Below are 20241 nucleotides of genomic sequence, written 5' to 3' on the forward strand. Positions count from 1 at the left end.
GAGAGTGGGACGCAGGAGTCAGTCGTTTTTAAGGTCCCCTCCCCACCGCTAGGGATTCCATTGTGCAGCCAGCCTGAGAACGACTGGTTTAGGTCATTTTACGATGACCCATCTCTAACTGGTTACTATGAAGAAATTCCAGATGTTTGGGAGACATCTAAATTTTAAGATCAATGCCACAGAGGACAGCCACTCATTATGTTCTATTACGATGAGTCCCTTTGGGTGGATACCAAACACAATGCCGGGCGGATGGCTGTTGGGCTGACTCAAGGTAGCATTTCCTATAGCTTACACTTAGGGATTAACTTCTGGACAAGGTTAGTTAAGCACACATACAAAAGAACTAAAAAGAAGTCAAACATCTCAACACTACGCAGAAGGGAAGCAAGAATGAATGGATATTTGACATTTTTAGAGTTTTTTCCAGGTTCATGGTTAATACAATTCTGGGTCCTGAGTGAAAAGAGCATAGATCCTTGTCTTCAGGGAGACTGATTGTAGTGCTGACCTGGAAGACTGAGGTAGTATTTCCCATTCATCCCTTGTAGACAATGTTCTAATTATGTTGATGGCTGCCACCCATTCCCTGGAAACAAACATTTTGCTTTTGGAAGATTGCTGACTAGGATTAGGGGACAGTTTGTACCAATGGAAAAGACCCTTTGCTGTGTGCAAAAGCTACTGTTCCACGCAGGAAGCAACGGGTTGACTTCCTTGAGTCTTGGGCACCATGCTCTAACCAAATGGGCTTCCTTGTTTAGAAAAGACAGACACTACATTGACGCTATAGGAAAACCACTCTGGCAAAATGCCTTACAAAAGATATTAATTACTAATTAAAAACACAAACATATAAGGCCCGGCCCGGTGGCGCAAGTGGTTAAGGGCGCGCGCTCCGCTGCGGCGGCCCGGGGTTTGCCGGTTCGGATCCCGAGTGCGCACCAACGCACCGCTTGGCAAGCCATGCTGTGGTGGCGTCCCATATAAAGTGGAGGAAGATGGGCATGGATGTTAGCCCACGGCCAGTCTTCCTCAGCAAAAAAGATCGGCTCAGGGCCGATCTTCCTCACACACACAAAAAAAAGACCACAAACATATATGTTAACATTTCACTAGTTTGAAAAGCAAACGCTCATGTCTAGATCCCTTTGGTTATTCCCTAAGATGGAGTGGGGGTGGTATCTGTATCTGTAGTGTGCACACAGGGAGTGTCCCTGCTCCACAGCGCCTTTAAAGGAGGCTAGGCGTTGGGAGTCTGTGGCCCCTGGTATGTCTGTTTTTCTTTTTCCAGCAGGTCTATTTTTAAAAACCTTGGCACTCAGACTAGGTTGCCTATCATCTGGCCTCCCAAAGAAACCCAATGAAGTCACAATTTGCAAACAAGAGGAATGGGCCTGAATCATCCTACCTCTATTAAGAAGTAAGATCACACACACACACACAGAGTAAGGAAAGTCCATCACAATTGGAGGGGTGCGGTTGCCGTCCCAAATATAAATAATATATGAGAAAAAGCTATTTTCCAGAATGTTTGTTCACCAAACATTTAGATCCATGTAAGAGGTGTTCCAGGAAAACAATGAGAAGGGCCAGAATTAATTGGCTGCTAAGCTCTTTACTCTTCATAGGATGTTGCCTCCAGCAGTGGATTAAAGCAATGTTCATGCTGTACAGGCTCGGCTGTGTCCATATTAGGAAAGCCCTAGCTCACATCTCTCTCTGTGAAAAAGGATCTGTCCTCCCTCCCTCTGCTCTGCTTCCACCCGTGTGTGTGCAGGTGGGAGAGCAGGAACCGGGGAATGTGAACCTGATCCAGCACTGATCAGCCAACCAGCAAACTTCATTGTTCTTTAGATACCAAACATAACTTCTTTCTATTAGGGATAAACCCAGCCATTCTGCAAACAACACAGCTTTTGTGCTCAGTAGTATGAGATGGAAAAGAACCACAAAGAACATTAGAGCTTTATTAAACTCGTCATAAACACCTCCTAATATGCAGAATTTAAGAATCCACCCAGTTAATTTATATTCATATTAATAATAGGTATAATAGTATAATCTTATAATCTCTTAGCCCTAACAATCTTCTGGTTATTTGATTTTTTATAATTATGAATTTCAATTTATAGTGTAAATACTAAGGTCTGTTTTAGCTTTGCCTTCTATTTGAGCATTTCTTTTGCCACTGCCCTGCTCTCTGAGGTTCAAGGGCATTGGAAACCATGCTAATGTACAACCAAATGTGCTGCTGCTGTTTTTAAGTGCTGTCTTATGAATGTGGCTTAACTATCTCTATACAAAGCCATGTGTAATGGGAAATCCACATTGAAAAATTAGATTTAGGCACCCTCTGTCCTTGCCTAGAAGCTACGTGACCTTGGGCATGTCACACATCGTCCTTGAGCCTATGAAATGTAGATAATGCCACCTGCCTTGCAGAGCCCTGGTGAAGATGAAATGAGATGGCGCATAAAGCAAGAGGCACAAAGTAGACCAATAAATCCTAATTCCCTTCCTCTTTCCCCTCAGAAACAAAAGCCTATCTGGTATTTTGAACCTAACTAAACTTTCAAAGGTCTCAAAATAACTGAGTTGTGACATGATAATAAAAAGCCCCACCTGACCACCACACAGAATCGATGCCACTGGATGGAGCCTGCAGAGATATGACACGTCTGAGTCACTGCAAACAAGTACCTGTCCCTTCCCTGTGGACACGAGGAAACAAGTTCTCTTTCTTGTATGTCTTATTATAAACGAGATCCTTTTGTGTCTGGTCCCATCTCACTCAAAACAATAAGCCCACTGTTGTTACAAAAAGATCACAAAATGAAATTTGATATTTCTACTTTGTTCTCTGAAGGTACCAGCAGGACCAGGTGCTAGATCCAAAACCCCCTAAAATCCTAATAGTAGCTACATGTATTTAAAGCCAATGTAATAATTAAGAACTTGGACTTTTAATTTAGACAGATTTGCTTTTCAGTTTCCTCATCTATAAAATGGGTATAATAATATCTATCTTACAGAGCTGTGACTAGAAGAAGTAAATAGCTATAAGTGTAATGCACTTAGCATTGACCCTACTCAATAAAATGATAGCCTTTTTTTCATTCTGGATGTTCTAATATGTAAAATAGTATACCCCAGTATACTTGGAGGAGAGAGAGAAGGATTAAATAAAAGATACAATTCTAAGAGAGTTACACAACCTATATATTCTTGGATTTACCCATTTACAGCTTCATTCACTAGATGCATCTATGCAAAACCCAGGCAGACATCCCTCAATTACAAAATCAATGATGGTGATGAAGAAATACAATTTGAGGAGGAAAGACCCAGTGAGAACTCAGGAGAAGCCGACTTTGTAACAAATGCAACTAAGAAGAGTCTTAAAGAGAACGTACATCTTTGCTTGGCCGCACGGAACATGAAAAGCGATGGCACACACAACTGAGGAGAAAGGAAGACAACACCAAGAGAAAGGAGATGGAACACTTGGAGAAAAGGCCAGAGGAGTCACTGGACAGGAGAGGCGACTTCTCCTCCTGGAAAGAGGCCACAGGACAGCAGGCCTTCTCCCCGGTGCAGTCCCCTCATCCCTCGGTGCCCTGGAGTCTCAGTCCCCAATGTTGATGCACTGACTCTGGCCTCCTCTCTATGCATTTTCATGCCAATCAAGCTGCTGAAATTAAGAACTGAATTGTGAAGCTTTTGGCATAAATAATGTCATATTGTAAAGCTAATAACAACCAGGACACCCTTAACGCTCTTAAGAAAAACCATCTGATCTATGTAGCCCTCGACGTGGTTTGAAATTTCCCTCGGCCTACAAATGAAAATATTTTTAGCATGTAGCACACTTTGTAACAGACATATAAATGCACTGAAAATATAATTTTAGGAAAACATCTGGGTTTGATTATTTCTTGTTATACCTCAACACCAAATAGGTTCTACTTTCTCAATAATAAGGAACACTGCAACATTCTGCTACAAGCTATGCAGCCATCACTGTGGCAATTTCTCATAAACATTTCATTACTGGCTCTGTTTGTTTTTAATTTTTAAAGCAGCAAATACTCCAATGATTTAAATATAAAAGCAGCAGCATTATTCACAATAGCCAAGACTTGGAAGCAACCTAAGTGCCCATCAAGGGACGAATGGATAAAGAAGATGTGGTATATATACACAATGGAATACTACTCAGCCATAAGAAACGATGAAATCCAGCCATTTGTGACAACATGGATGGACATTGAGGGTATGATGCAAAGTGAAATAAGTCAGAGGGAGAAGGTCAAATACCATATGATTTCCTTCATTAAGTAGTAGATAATAACAACAATAAACAAACACATAGGGACAGAGATTGGATTGGTGGTTACCAGAGGGGAAGGGGGGAGGGAGGAGGGTGAAAGGGATAATTCGGTACATGTGTGTGGTGATGTGTTGTAATTAGTATTTTGGTGGTGAACATGATGTAATCTATGCAGAAATAGAAGTATAATGATGTACACCTGAAATTTTTACAATGTTATAAACCAATGTTACTGCAATAAGCAAAAATTTAAAAAAAAAAGAGAGATCATGAAATAAATAAATAAATAAATATAAAAACAGCATAAAAAATAAGGTGCTCCTTCTGGAGCATTTGGCCATAATGTTTTCCCCTCCTTCAAAAGGCAACATAGAACTCACTGGACGTTTTTCTCCAAAGTCATTTAGGCAACAGACATAAAGAAGTACTTATTTTTATGTCTCAAAATGTATGCTAGAAATAATACTTGCCACTGTACAAGGTAAAACTCACCTGCAGTTTTTATTGATCTGCAGGAATTTCAAGATATTAACAACCCTAGCAAAATGTTTTTCATCTCCTGCTGGTCAAATCTGTTAATATCTGTGAATAATTGATTTGAATTAGAAGCAAATGCCTATTCTTTGTGTGTGTGTGTGTGTGTGTGTGTGTGTGTGTGTGAGAGGAAGATCAGCCCTGAGCTAACATCCATGCTAATTCTCCTCTTTTTGCTGAGGTAGACCGGCTCTGCGCTAACATCTATTGCCAATCCTCCTTTCCCCCCCGCACCCCAAAGCCCCAGTAGATAGTTGTATGTCATAGTTGCACATCCTTCTAGTTGCTGTATGTGCGACTTGCCTCAGCATGGCCGGAGAAGCGTTGCGTCGGTGCGCGCCTGGGATCCGAACCCGGGCCACCAGTAGCGGAGCGCGCGCACTTAACCGCTAAGCCACGGGGCTGGCCCAGCAAATGCCTATTCTTCAATGATCAACCAGCATAAATGCTCTTGTAGATTGACTATTACTTAAGATTTCTCTCAATAATCTTTCAAATAGCAATTTTCCAGTGGGAAAGAAAAGAAATGCACAAAGAGGGTTTCTTGGTAGTGTATATTTGTAAAACACCACTCAGGATGAAAACTCTCCCAATACCACTCCAAACTAAGGGCAAGTTTTCAGTCTGAGGGAAATTCAGCAGACTCCCAGGAGGAAAGGAAGACACTTGGAGGAAAAGTAAACTCTAACTCTCCTCCTCTCAGATGTGACCGGGTACACTTGGAGCTCAGGCCTCAGTGAGGTACCGGGCACAGCATGTAGTGACTGAGGTGCAAAGCGGCTCTAGCCTTCACCCAGGTCAGCTCCCCTCATTCCCCAAAGAAGCAGCGAGGACTCAGAGAAGGCAAGTGGCTCGCCCACAGCCACACAGCTTAATGGTATAGGGCTGCCTCCAAAGTTGCATCTTATGTCTCAATTGTCTCCTTCCTCCAATGTAGGATTAAGCTTGCAGAACAAAGCTTCATTGCAGCACGCTCTGTGAATACAGAAATTTGGATATAACATAATTGACTCTCTTCCTCCACCATCCTCCACTCTTGCTCATTAACCTCAAAATAATGCAGACTTGCATTTTATGCATCAAATTGTCCGGACCCCACTTAAGAGTGTGATGGTGGTGGTTATAATGAGACAGGATCAGAAGCAGAAAACCCTGAGCTTGTAAAGGCCCAAGCTAGAGGACTGACCTGGAAGGATGGAGTCTTCTGCTGAATGAGCTGAACACACTCATTACTGAGCACCAATAAATCATGGACAGAGATATGTGTGTGACAGGAACGTTGTCCTTTTTAAGCACACACTTGGATTTGGGCAGTTTGACAATCACTGACTGTCACCCTGACCTGTGATACACTTGCTGGCTGGCTGCCACCATGCTGTGTCCCTGCCACTCTCCCACTCTGGGTCAGCAGAGCGGACAAAATGAGGGCAAAGCCAGGGATCCTAGTTGGAGTTTGCTTTTGAAAGCAAATAAGAGGATATGGGAAACATCCCTTAAATGCTGTAGAAGGTACATAAAGACACTTTTTTGTTTGACCCATTGCTTTTTCTCATTTGTTGTTTTGGTGACCTGGTATTTATCATCTAATTTAGTTTCCATCTCAAAGAAGGAATAGCTGTATCTTTCCAAAGGCAAAGACCTAAACTAATCTCTACACACACTCACATTCATTCACACCAAAAAAGATACCAGTTCTTCAGTGCAATAAAGCCCAGTATTTCCTATGCAAAATATTCTGTCAGCTACACAGGGTGACCATTTAGAAACATCTAAATGGAGAGGTATGTGTACACCCATGACATATATTTATGAAAAGCCCTGGAAAGTGAGGTTCACAGTACTGCACTCGCTGTGCACATTGTTGCCCACTAAAGAATAGGAAAGAACAGTTCCAAGAAAAGAAGCAGTCATTAATTAAATTAAAAATCACCACTGCTCAGGGCTCTCTGCTGTATTCACTTACTAACTATTCATAGGTTTTGTAAAAACTAAGGCAACGATGGGACCAAGCTGATTTGGATTAAAAGCAACCTTGCTGAAAATACAAAATTTTTTAGTCGGATGGACTGAGGACCGAGGGTCCTGGATCCGAGCCCTGGCTCTGCCACTAACAAGGGCTTCAAGCTTGGGCAAATCAGTACACCCCTCCTGGGGCACAGCTCCCCAAAAGATGAGCTCTCCTTCAAGTCACTCCTAGCCTAGGAGTATAAAGCAGATCGAAAGTCATGCAATGCCAGAAAAGACTAATATTTAAGCATGAAGCAATAGAGGCCACACCCAAGAAATATATACAAAGTAGATATTAAACATACATCTATTTTGTACAACATAATGGCTCTCCACAAAAGAGAAAGAAAAAAGTCTTGTATTCTAAAAGCAGACAAGTGTTCCTGAGAGCTTTCCTCGTCAGCAGGTGCTCTGGCGATGACACTGGCACAAGTCATGAGTGTTGTGGATGGCCACCGTCAGAGGAGCTGCCCAGAGGCCTGGGATGCTGATCTGAACATAAGTGTGTGCAACAATGCTGTGCAATGTCAAAGAGCCAAGGGGGCCAGCGTGTGTGGGAGAAGAGCATAATGCAAATATAGAATAATCTGCCTTCAATGAAGAACCTACCAGACTATGTCCTCAGCCTAATAAAAGAGAGATTGGGGGGTAGTTCTTCTTAAAAAGTAGAATTGGATGTTTTTGTATTGACATAAAGGTTTACAATCTGAAGCTGATATCTTTGTCTTAATTCTTTGAGTTTACATTGCTCCTTCTTTCTAAAGATTTCTCTCCGTGAAATAGAAAAAGCACCGTTATGATGAAATCCTATTAAATGGTACACTCTATGAGAGTTGCAATGTCCTTACTTAAGTGAATCTGTGGGTTCAATATGTATGAACCTACAAAACAGGTAATGCCCGTATGTCCAAACATGGCTCCCCAGACTTTGCTCCTTGAGGACAATCACACTGGCTCCCTTGCACAAGGAGCTGGCCAACTTGTGACCAAGTGGGGCATAGCCAAGTCTCCAGCCACCAAGCATGTTGTCTTCTAATAGACTCAGTCTCCTGGATGAGCGGGGCAAATACAGAAGTCAACTCCACGGGTCCTCCCAGGTCCTGACTCAGGGCAGAGGCTCCTTGTGGGCGCTGGTTTACAGATGCCCCCACAGACTGTGCGCCCATGGGCAGGGGCTGTGCCCTTTCAGCTTTGTATGCCCACTGCCCAGCACAATGCTTGGCATATTGGTTGAACAAATAAACTAAACCACAAAGCCAAATATTTGGAGTTGCAGGAAGAACATAAAATTGAAGGACTCTAAGAGTTTAGATTGTACTCAGCAAAAAAGGAAACTTCTTTTCATAGAATATATTCCAGAATATGACATAATTATAGATTCTATCAGTTGGTCCTAGCCCTGCTTATGAAGATCCTCATTCAGTGGGTGTGGCCTGAGTCAGGGATCTATAGTTTTAAACAGTTTCCTGAATGATTCTGATAATCAGGTCTTGGCATAAATGGACTAGGTGGATCTAAGGGCTTCTAACTCAAGCCTGCAAAGCTATGCTTCTAGAAAGTACCCAGCTTTATCTCTTTATTAAAACCCATGTATGCACAGGTCACTACTGTCTCCATCAACTGGACTGAGCCAAACAGACTTTTCAAAGCTAGTGACTCCTACTTCTTTTTCCTTCTGGTTCAAAAGGCAGAAGAGCAGGTCTATCCTTAGTCCACCAAGCAAATATTGGATTTCTCTCCACAGTGTCACACCCTGGATGCATCTGTGGCCATCTGGGCCACTTCAGAATCTCTATACTTTTTAAAGAAAAAAGTTCTGAAATGCTCTTTATTCACCTGAAAAAGCCATTCTCATATGCCTTCCTCTGAGTTCACTTTAAAAATACACGTTCAATCTGAGATCCCGAAGGATGCAGGCCTCAGTCCTGGTCAGTTTCCTCAGTGTTTTCCCCATCACTTAGCAGGATTCGGGCACATCATCTGCATTACATGAATTGGAGCTTGTTTCACGTGGCTTCCTACTTAGTTCTTTGAGGGCACCTGTAGATGTGCCTCAGCCCATTGCATGTGTTGTGGGGAGACACCACTGGCCATCCTGGTATTTAATGATGCTTTTTAAAAGTATTCATGTAAATGAATAGCTTCTGGTCATGAAAGTTCAAAGTCGAAAACCAAAGAGCACAAGTCTCTCTAACTGTTCCTCTCACTCCATGAGACTCCCTAGTACCCGGGCAGAGGGGAAACGCTTGGCCTTGCATGCAGCGAGTTTTCTTTCCAGCAAGGGTGCTGGCCCACCTGCCCAGTATCTAAGTGCCACTCAAGTACTAGCACTCTTTCCACAGCCTGTGGCTCCTGAATCTTGAGGGAGCTCTCCCTGTGAAGTCTGGCTGTGTCCTGCCTTACTAAGCAATCCCCTTTGCAGAACCTGCTCTCTCTGCAAAGCAGGCAACATTAAACTCGTTCCTAATGAGAGAAAGGGAGGGGGAAAGATCACTCCTCCAAACCGTGGTCAAAATGCATCCACCTGATGCATTTTATCACTATAAACAAGTCACTCACCCTTTTATTATTCAGGGCAGAATGGCCTAGGTCAGAGTGTGGCAGGGGCCAGGGCTGAGAAGGGAGCTGAAAGGGAGAGAGAGCTCACTGGGAGGGTTCTTTCCCCCACCCCTCCCACTGGGAAGCTGCCTCCATTCTGCTGGTCTTGGGGCACTACCCACTGAGCCTTAATCACGCTGATGACAAACTAATTCATCAGCCCCCATCACTGAGATTTGACTTTACCTGATGCTGCTGAAACATGCATACTCAGTTTTCCACCACCAGAAGTCGATTGTCTCTCCTCCTGCCTATAATGCAGTCTCCTCTACCTGTCTTTCAAAGTTGACTTCAAATGGTACCTCAACCCAGTCTGCTTCCACAAATGGAAAATCACCTCTTTCTTCTGAACTCTAAAAGTTAGTTAATTTTCACCACTCATTGCTTTCTGCTCAGGTCAGAGTTTTGTGAATCTATTTTTCCTAGTGAATTATCAAACATCTTGAGGGCAAAGCCTGTGTTGCTCTCATCTTTGAGTCATCCACAGTCCCTCATAAAGGACAGATGTACAGGCTATATTCACGGAAAGAAGAGAAGGGGCAGGGAGGGAAGGCACTGGACTAGGAGGTATGATTTCAGATCCTCAAAGAAGCTTCCTCTTGCAAATCTCATCCATCTGGTCTGGGATGCTTGACAGTTCTATAGAAGCTTAAGCTCTGACACAGTTAAAAAGGAAATCTCCAAGGAAGAGGAAACACTTTTAATCCTTATTATTCAACTGGAGTCTAGTCTTAGACTACTGTGAATGAGATTCAAATCTTTTCTGGAAATCAGGTTTTGAAAGGGAGAGAAAAGAAGGAAGGACATAGAGCTTTCATTTGGGACACCAAAGGAAAATGTCTCCTGTTTCATCATGGTGCCTTATGCTGTGAAGAGATCAATACAGTTGGACAGTGTCAAATCAGATGCCCCCAATAATACACAACGCCCAGCACAGACCTTCAGTTACCTACTACTCTCTGGGAGGACGGACCCTTCCTTCCCACATTTCTCTCTCTCTCACTCCACCAGAGACTTAATTTTTGTGGACTAGATACTAATGTCATTTGGGACCAAAAAAATTATACCAAAAGCATATTCATTCATAGGGGAATAAAATATAGTGAGGTTGACTCGAGTGATTTTTATTGGCCATTTTGAAGGGATTCACAAGAAATACGGAACTAATCAGAGATGTATTGGGAATAAGCAATGTTATGGGCTGAATTTGTTCCCCCCAAATTCATATGTTGATGTCCTAACCCCCAGAACCTCAGAATGTAACTGTATTGGAGACAGGGCTTTTAAAGAGGTGATTAAGGCAAAATGAGATCATGTAGGTGGGCCCTCATCCAATCTGACTAGTGTCCTTATAAGAAGAGGAGAGTAGGACAGAGATTTCTACGTACAGAGAGGAAAGACTATGTGAGGACACAGCGAGAAGGTGGCCATCTGCAAGCCAAGGAGAGAGGCCTCAGGAGAAATCAAACCTGCCCATACCTTGATCTTGGACTTTCAGCCTCCAAATCTGAGAGACAATAAATGTCTGTTGGTGAAGTCACCCAGTCCGTGGTATTTTGTTATGGCTGCCCAAGCTAACTAAAACGAGCGTGAAGCCACAGACGCCAAAAATAAAGGCAATTAGACTAAAAATGAAAGGGTTTTAATAAAATCTCTCCCTGTCTCTTGTGGCTGCCAAGCAGTGTATCACTTTGAGGAGTCTGTGGGAAGGGCCAGGCTCTTCGATGAACAGTAAGTGACCATGGTAACTCATTGACACTGCAGGCTCTGTCAATGTCTCTGAGACATTGAGACTAGAGAACCTAGTCAATGTATCTCTAAGGGTCCCTGACAAGATGGTTAGTCACTTAAAAAATATGAGTCAAACCACTGGACAGCAAATGACAGCAAAATTATTAGGAGCCCAAAAAGCACACCACATTATGGCAACTGCTATTACTGATATAAAAGAACCAAGGATCTCACGGCACATGTAATTTGAAAAATATAATTTCTCTGGTATTTGCAAAATAACCAGTCTCATGACCATTAAATGTAGAATTCTTATAGACACCACTGAGATTGAGTATCCTAATGGGTCTTCAAGTTATGTTGATAATACTATATGATCTGTGTTAAAAGAGGCCTACAAATTATTCCCCTAATAAACCACCTGGCTTTCTCTGTGCTAAAAGCACATCGTGGCTCCAATGACAAAGTCTCTTGCATCATATCCCACCAACTTTCCTCAATTTTGTGTCTGCAGCCTCTTCCCTACAAGAGTTAAGTTTTCCATTACTTGCGTGTGTGGCCTTTGGCAACCTGCAAGTGTTTGCTTGGAAAGAAGTGGCATTTTCCAAGATGACACAACAATCTGCTGTTCTATATTCCGGGAGCAAGCCTGGGAGCTTGAGTTGATTCCTGCCTATTTCTGGGACACTATGTGATGGGCCATTTCTCATCTTCTCTACCCTCATTGCTGCCACTGCTGCCCATGATTTTGCCACTTAACATCTGCTGAGCACTTCCGCCAAAGAGGAGACAAAGCCACAGAAGGGCTGAGGGGTTCACGGGTGTCAGTGTGCCACTCGTTAGTACCTCGGGAAACAGGTTGCCTGGGAGTTGAAATTGAGAGCTGAAGTGAGGCTGGTAATTAGTTCATGCCCTTCTGAATGCCTACTGCAAACAAGCAGTCCATCCATGGATTATAATCATCAGTGCTGTCACAGCAGATTGAAGGGCCTCTACGGATTGCCCAGCTGTATCTTTATCCATACATTTGACAAAAATACAGATGATTTCAATAATATCTATTCAGTGAAGGATTTTAAGGCATTATACACTCAGATTTTAATTCAAATTAAATAGCTTTAGAGCAGCACTGTTCAATAGAAATACATGTAAGCCATATCTGTCATTTAAAATTTTCTAGTTGCCACATTTAAAAAGTGAGATGTAACAGCTAAAATTAATTTTAATAATATATTTTATTGGGTATATATACATTGGATTATGATGTCTCCAAAATATTATCATTTCAACGTGTAACCAATATTTTAAAAACCATCAATGAGATATTTTACCTTTATTTTTTTGTATTAAGTCTTCTAGATTTGATGTGTTTTTATAGTCCATCTCAATTTGGATGCTAAATTTTAATCAGAAACGCTAGGTCTGTATTTAGATTTCATAAGATTTACAGCTGAAAAAGTGGATTCATTCACATACCCAAGTTGTTCCAAACAATAACTGAATTATTAGATTTAAAATTTAAATTCTGATTACATTAAAAAAATCAGCTCTTCAGGTGCACTAGATATTTTTCAAGTGCTGAATAACCCCGGGTGGCTGGTACCAACTGCACTGGACAGTGAGGCCCTGAGCGTCTACTATGTGCATCATAGCAGGCAGGACCAGGATGAGTCAGATGCAACCCTTGTTTCCTTGGGTAGGGGAGGGAATGTATGAGACACATATACAAATAGCAACACTACAAGGCAGGTTAGGATACTTGCTAAATTCCAAGGTGAGAAAACGGCATGCACAAAGGAGGGCTGGTGGTAAAGCTTACAAATATTTGGAGACTGGTAATTATGATTGGGCATATGCTTAGGAGTGGTAGGAGTTCAAGTTTAAAACGGTAGCTTGGGGCAGTTCTGCTGATAGCCTCAAATAGCAGGCCAAAGAGTTTGTTCTAAATGCATTGTTAATGGGAAAAAAGTTTGTGGTGAGAATGGATCTGAGCTGTGTTTTAGGAAGATTCACTTAGGACAGATGTGGATGATGGATGGAAAGTGGGGCAGCTTCGCGGCTAAAAGACCAACTAGGTACTGCCTAGTCCAAGCAAAACATAATGAAAAGATGGAGGAGGTGCTAGGAAAGAAAATTAGAAATTTAATAAATATGTACATAGGCTATCAGGACTTGACAACGTGGTCAGGAAATCAAACAAAGGGAGGAGTCAGAGAGTTCTGTAGCAACCAAAATAAGAAAGTATAGAAGAAAGGCTGAGTGGGGAAAAGTTATTTCTAATGTATTTGCATATGTCTGTCTTAAAAGAAGATTGGAATCTAAGTACATATGGGGTGGTGGGGGGGAGACCTTTGGGCAGACATGAAAAGAAATCAAAATCTATGTATAGAACTGTCAAATTAGCGAATGGGCAACTTTCTTAGAAATAATGTATACTATTCCAATAGTAGGGGGTGGGGTGTGAGTAAATTAAATTATGGTACAGTTAGCCCTCGTATCAATGGGTTCCAAATTCAACAAACCACGGATCAAAAGGCCTACAATGGTTGTGTCTGTACTGAATATGTACAGACTTTCTTTTCCTTGTCATTATTCCCTAAACCATACAGCATAACAACTATGTACACAGCATTTACATTGTATTAGGTATTATAAATAATCGAGAGATGATTTAAAGTATATGGGAAGATGTGCATAGGTTACATGCAAATACTATACCACTTTATATAGAGGACTTGAGCATCTTTGAATTTTGGTATCCTCATGGTCCTGGAACCAATCCCCCCACGATACCGAGGGAGGATGTACTATTCGTTAGAAAGCTATGTAGGGGCCGGCCCGGTGGCGCAAGCGGTTAAGTGTGCGTACTCCACTGCAGCGGCCCGGGGCTCGCCGGTTCGGATCCCGGGCACGCACCAACGCATCGCTTGTCAGACCATGCTGTGGCGGCGTCCCATATAAAGTGGAGGAAGATGGGCACCGATGTTAGCCCAGGGCCAGTCTTCCTCAGCAAAAAAGAGGAGGATTGGCAGACGTTAGCACAGGGCTGATCTCTTCACAAAAAAAAAAAAAAAGCGGGCCGGCACGGTGGCACAAGCGGTTAAGTGCGCACTCCGCTGCGGAGGCCCGGGGTTCGCCGGTTCGGATCCCGGGCGCTCACTGATGCACCGCTTGGCAAGCCATGCTGTGGCGGCGTCCCATATAAAGTGGAGGAAGATGGGCACGGATGTTAGCCCAGGGCCAGTCTTCCTCAGCAAAAAGAGGAGGATTGGCAGATGTTAGCTCAGGGCTGATCCTCCTCACAAAAAAAAAAAAAAAAAAAAAGCTATGCAGCTACTAAAAATTATTGCTCTTGAATTATATCAAGGAATAAGGGAAACTGCTTAAGACATATTTTTAAATGAAAACTTTAAGTTTAGATAATAAGATTAAAATTTGGTTTAAAAAGAATATGCACCTATATGCTCTATAGCACGGAAAATGTGTGGAGGGACACATACCAAGCTGTTACCTAGCATGGATTACCTCTGGGGAGTACACTGAAGGCAGCAAGAGCTTTGATGTTTTACATTTTGCTGTTGCTTGAACTTCCTACAGAGAACATACTATTTTTATTTTTAAAAAGGAAGACAAAGAAAAGGGTGAACTACATATTCATACATCCAGAATGACCCAAAGGATTTATATCAAAAAATTATCTCTGGGTCATTTTCTTATTGCAAACTTTTTTATATTCCAAAATAAATATGTAATACTTCTGTAATCAGAAAGAAGTCATAAAAGGAAATAATCTATAATACCAATGATATAATCAATTTTAAATCTGTTTGCAAAGTCAAAGGTTATAGGGTTGAATGTTCTTTAAAGAGGCTTGGATCCAATTTCTTTTACTTCTTTGGGACTCGTGCTTACTTTTATTGCTGCTGAAGCTATTTCCACATTTTTTTTTTTAATGATTTCCATTCAGTGCGGCCAAAAAGGAAAATGGAGGCCAACCACAAGACAAGCCTTCCTGAGAGAAGACAAAAAGCCTCTGTACCCTGCAGAACGAAAACTTCACCAGGAGAACGCGACTCTTTTGTCATGACTGACTTCAATTGTTGGTGGACAGAAATTTTGAACGAGAACAAAGAGCACTGGAGTGACTTCGGGGCTCTGGTCGTCATTCCAGGCCAAGCACATAGTAACTTTATATTATAATGATGGGGACAAAGAACAAGGTGTCCCATTCACCACAAGCCTCCTGCAGCCAGAGGGTCCCAGGCCTTGGCAGAGCCTTTCACTGAAGTGGAAAGAAGGAACTTTCAAGGAGTGTGAAAGGGCTGTGAGCAAGTAAATCATCATCAACCATATAAACAATGGCAGAAATGGGTAAAGAGATGAAAAGATGCCGTCGGATCATTCACCAATGGAAAGATGTGCACTAAATCAGGGTCTTTTCTGTCTGACACTGTTGTTTTTACTGAACAGTTAAGCACCCAAGGAAATACCAGTTGGATCTTCAAGACAATTTATAGCTGGGTTGGCCTCCTTGCACCTGGCTGTGTTTTGACAGCAGGTTTCGTCAGTTTATAGCAGAGATTCTTGTCTACACTATAAGCTGTCACTAATGCAACTAGACCTTTGGAAAAAATGTACGCTCAGAGGCAAATCTCTCCCTGCCACGTCCCCCTCCCCCTTTTAATGAAAAGCAAAAGCCTCCTGCTGGTGGCAAAGCCTCGTTCTCTTCAGGGGAGACACTGAGCCTCCTGGGAGTGAGAGGGTCAGCCCCAGGACTGCAACTCAAGCGGGGTGAGCCAGCTTCTGGGCACTCAATTAAGGACTCTTTCTTTTCTCTTCCCTCGGGGATAATTGCTGAACAAAGCGACCTTGTTGTTTGGAGCAGGAAATTCGGGATTCTGCTCCCTGAACTCCCAACTCTTCCCAGCTTCCAGGCCACACTACCAATGTCTGGGGGCCTCACAACAGCCTGGCCTAGGAACACAAGGCAGACAGGTTCAGCAGATGCCCCTCAGCCTCACCTAAAACAAGAAGGGCAAAGCTTGGCTATTTACAATCAGACAAACCTTTGTTTTCCTGAGGTTTTTGTACTCAGCCAGCGGCCTGGTTTGGAAGCCACCATCTTAGAAATCACAGGACCTCGTTATAATATATATGAGTTGAAAGCCCTGCCTCCCATGACCAGGTGCTGCCTTACCCCACTCAGTTTGTTTTGCTTTTTTAGGACTCAAGATTTTATTCTTTCTTGTTCCCAGAAGGATTGGGCCAAACAAATAACTTTTAACAGGTGATACACATTCCTGAACCAAAGGCAATGTGTCCTTTTCAGGAATGAGCTCATGGTGGCTAGTGGCCGACATTTTCCCCTGTGTGGTAGAACAGACCAAAGATGTGAGTAGAGGGATGAAAAGGTAATGGAGAACAGCCCCTTCTGTTCCTTAATTTCATGGTTCACAGACATTCATTGACATTCAGACACTCCCAAGGGGAAGCTCATATAACCAGCCATTAAACCAGAAATGAGCAGGCTAACGGGACTGCTTGCCTGGGCCCAGGGCAGAATTTCTCACCACCTGGGGGTCCACTCCCAGACATTAGGGCCCACTATGATGGGTCTGTAGCTGTTCCAGGGGCCAGCCCAGACCAGGGAAGCTCCATGCCTGCAGGGTCCTTTGACCAGGCCCATCGGGAATGCCACCCTTGGACTTCTCAGAGCCCAGGCTCTGGCTAGGTCAGCACTCAGGCTGGTGAGGGGGCTGGGGCTGCCTGTAAGGCTCTGGGAAGCACAGGACCCAGGGAGAGTGAAGGGGAGAAGAGGCTCCAGGCCAGGTGATTCCCACAGAGTTAGAGCTGTCTGGGAACCTTCTCTCCCTCAGAGTTGCCCATGAGCTGAAAGGGAGGGAGAGAGTAAAACCTTCATTAGGAGTGGGTCCTGGTCCCTAAGAGAGAGAAATGAATCTACTGGCTCATTCAGATGAGAACACCAACCTGAGGCAAGGATGCAGAACCAGAGGAGGAAGGTGAGGGACAGCTGCACCGGGGAAATGATGGAGAAACTATGGGTCCCACAGGTCAGAAGAAAGCTGCAGGCAAGCCACTCACTCAGCTGGTTGTATCCAAAGAGCAGAGCTGGAAGCCAGCTGCTCAACCCACTGGGGGCACTGAACTGTTGCTTGGTGACACCACCCAAAATATATATGACGCTTTGCACGACCTCATCTAATACACAGTTCAGGGTCAACCAGCATGTCCACCTATACCACTAGGTCACTTGAAGCAGAGGCCAGACACATCCATGATGGCAAGCTCAAAGGGGTGTGAGGTCATCATTTTCCTGACTTAGGGATACTCCAACTCAGTAAGATGATTACATATACATACACATATATCTCATTGTCGTGATTGATACACTAAGCGGCAAGCTTTACTATTCTCCACAGACTCTCCTGAAGCAGTTATCTTGAGCGCACCTGTGGTATTCCAGAACTCTCAAGCCAGTCTCGGAAGATGTTTTCAACAGACAAGTCAAGCCTTTAAAAATAAAACAACAACAAAAAGTAAAGGATTAAAAAGTTACAGCGCACTTATTACACAGAATGGTCCTCTAACTATTCGGGCACATCCCAGCATGGATCTCTCAGAGAAGTACCTCATCTTTGGAGGAAGAGCAAGGCTGCCCCAGGTTACAGTGTAGAAGGGGACCTAGTCACTCAGGACAGCTTCTCTTCAGCCATAAGATGAAATCTAAAAATCAGAGGCACACCATCATCTCTGCTTTTTTTTTTGGTGAGGAAGATTGGCCCTAAGCTAACATCTGTTGCCAATCTTCCTCTTTTTGCTTGAGGAACACTGTCCCTGAGCTAACATCTGTGCCAATCTTCCTCTATTTTGTATGTGGGACGCCACCACAGCACTGCTTGATGAGCAGTGTGTAGGTCCACAACTGGGATCTGAACCAGTGAACCCCGGGCCACCAAAGTGGAGCACGTGAACCCAACTACTATGCCACCGGGCCAGACTCCATAATTGGTGCTTTTACTGCTTGGAGAGGAACATTTTGGTCGACAGCACCAATTTAGGGAAGACAGGGCAAGTTCACAGGACACATCAGATGTGACTGCTTCCTGGAGAGCAGGGAGCAAAGTGAAATCTGAGCATTACAGTACTTAATGTATAAAAATGAAATTCGAACTTCATAGTGATGATGGGCTACAACAAGCATAAACAATACAGATCATTCTCAGAGCACACAGAGGCTCAGCTGCATGGACCATGTGTGGCTTCCACTGCCTCTGCCTTCAAGCAGGCCCACATTCTGCTTTATTTGAAATACTATCAGGGCCGGCCTGGTGGTGTAGTGGTTAAGTTTACGCGCTCTACTTTAGTGGCCTGGAGTTCACGGGTTCGGATCCCAGGCGCGGACATACACCACTCATCAACCATGCTGTGGAGGTGTCCCACATACAAAAATAGACGAAGACTGGCACGGATGTTAGCTCAGAGACAACCTTCTTCAAGCAAAAAAAGAGGAAGATTGGCAACCGATGTTAGCCCAGGGCCAATCTTCCTCACCAAAAAAAACCCAAAAAACAAAAAACATAGCAGGCAGGACTTGGAGGCTACAGGGACAACTGCTCCTCTAGATGATGAAATACTATGATTGCTTCTTAAGCCTGATCCAAAGTCAGCTGAAATCCTTTTGGTTTCATGCCCTGCTGATTTGAATACTCCCTAAATGCACTAAGTATCCAATATATTTAGGGTCACCAGACTTCAGGTTATGTCTTCCTGTCTTCCTGAAGTTTAAAGCAATTCTTCTCTCGCTTCTAGATAACTTTTGCTCATGACCACTCTCTCCACTCACAGAGGCCTTCCTCGAGCCTTCTCCCAGGCTGTGAGGTGACATCCACCCTGCTCCCTGTCCTCTGTGCCATGGCATCCACCCCAGTTGATGACTGCAAGGTATTTGATCACTTGACTTTTAACTCTCCTCATGGATTGAAGCTCTCTGAGATCAGAGTCCACGTCTGTTTTACTCACTTCCCTAAACCCAGCACTTAAAACAGTCCTTGGTATAAAAGAGAATTCTCACAGATATTTATTTGAATGAATGAAAACACATTTCACTCCATAAAAATTATTCCTTTTAAATTAATCATCACCTTTCCCAGTAAGATATTCCCAAGTTTGTAAGCTCTGCATCTTTTTTTATTTTCTATATTATATACTACATTATATATGTCTCATATTCCCTTCCTCCCTCAGTCCCTCACTCCCTTTTGGACTGCAAAGAAGTCCTAGGAAGATACAGTGCTATCTGCATTTGTTAAGGTGCTGAAGGCCGAGTGCCTCCCCTCCCCTCATGGGTTGGGCTGCAGGCTGGGCAGCAGAGAGAAAGGGAGGGAGGAGCAGGTAGGGGTGGTGCTTGGGAAAAGGTGACTAACTGGGTATTTTCCCTTCCTTTTCTTGCCCAGACTCAGTGGAATTACTGGACGTGCCTCATGTGAAAGGTCAGGTGCCACCATCTCTGGGCCTTTCCCACTGCTTCTTTGCTGTCATTTAATAGCGTCAATCTCAGTTTGAAGGGCCAAGTCCCCTCTTAAGCTATGACAGTGTGGAAGTGTGTGTGTGCACTCATGTGCGTGCATGCACATGTGCAGTCATATGCCTGTATGTGAGTGTGCTCACGTGTGTGGGCGTGTGCATACTCACGTGGGGCAGGGGTAGGGTGACTTAAAGAGAGGAGGCATCTCTCAGAGCACTTTAAATCAAGAGGATCATTCTTTCTCGGGCTTGATTTATTTGGTTAGTTGTAGGGAGAGGCGCTGGAAATACTCCCAACTGGCATAACTGATCTGCCAGGAGGAGGAAAGTGGGGCTGGAGGGGCCACTTAGAGAAGTGTCCAAGGAGACCTGAAGTTGTTTTATTTTCTATTGAAATGTGTGAGGCAGGAAGGTAAGATAGATTTTTATAATTTCCATTGAAGACAGGATGGTCAATGGAAGGCCTGTTGTTGTTGGAATGAATGCAGATGGTG

At 43.5% G+C, this 20241-nt stretch overlaps 1 protein-coding gene across 11 annotated transcripts in view; it reads right to left on the bottom strand.

The window, feature by feature from the left end:
- The window catches only part of AOPEP (aminopeptidase O (putative)), a 514798-nt gene that overhangs the window by 249288 nt on the left and 245269 nt on the right, over positions 1 to 20241 (bottom strand). For 10 of the 11 annotated variants that reach the window (XM_058565457.1, XM_058565455.1, XM_058565460.1 and 7 more), the window contains one exon: positions 17674 to 17734. In XM_058565457.1, the coding sequence (XP_058421440.1) occupies positions 17674 to 17734 (61 nt within the window). Of the gene's footprint in view, positions 1 to 5677; positions 5843 to 17673; positions 17735 to 20241 lie in introns of those variants that run through there. The other variant, XM_058565462.1, reaches the window with a different exon arrangement.

Source organism: Diceros bicornis, chromosome 22, assembly GCF_020826845.1.
Source record: "Diceros bicornis minor isolate mBicDic1 chromosome 22, mDicBic1.mat.cur, whole genome shotgun sequence".
In the NCBI taxonomy this organism is placed as follows: Eukaryota; Metazoa; Chordata; class Mammalia; order Perissodactyla; family Rhinocerotidae; genus Diceros; species Diceros bicornis.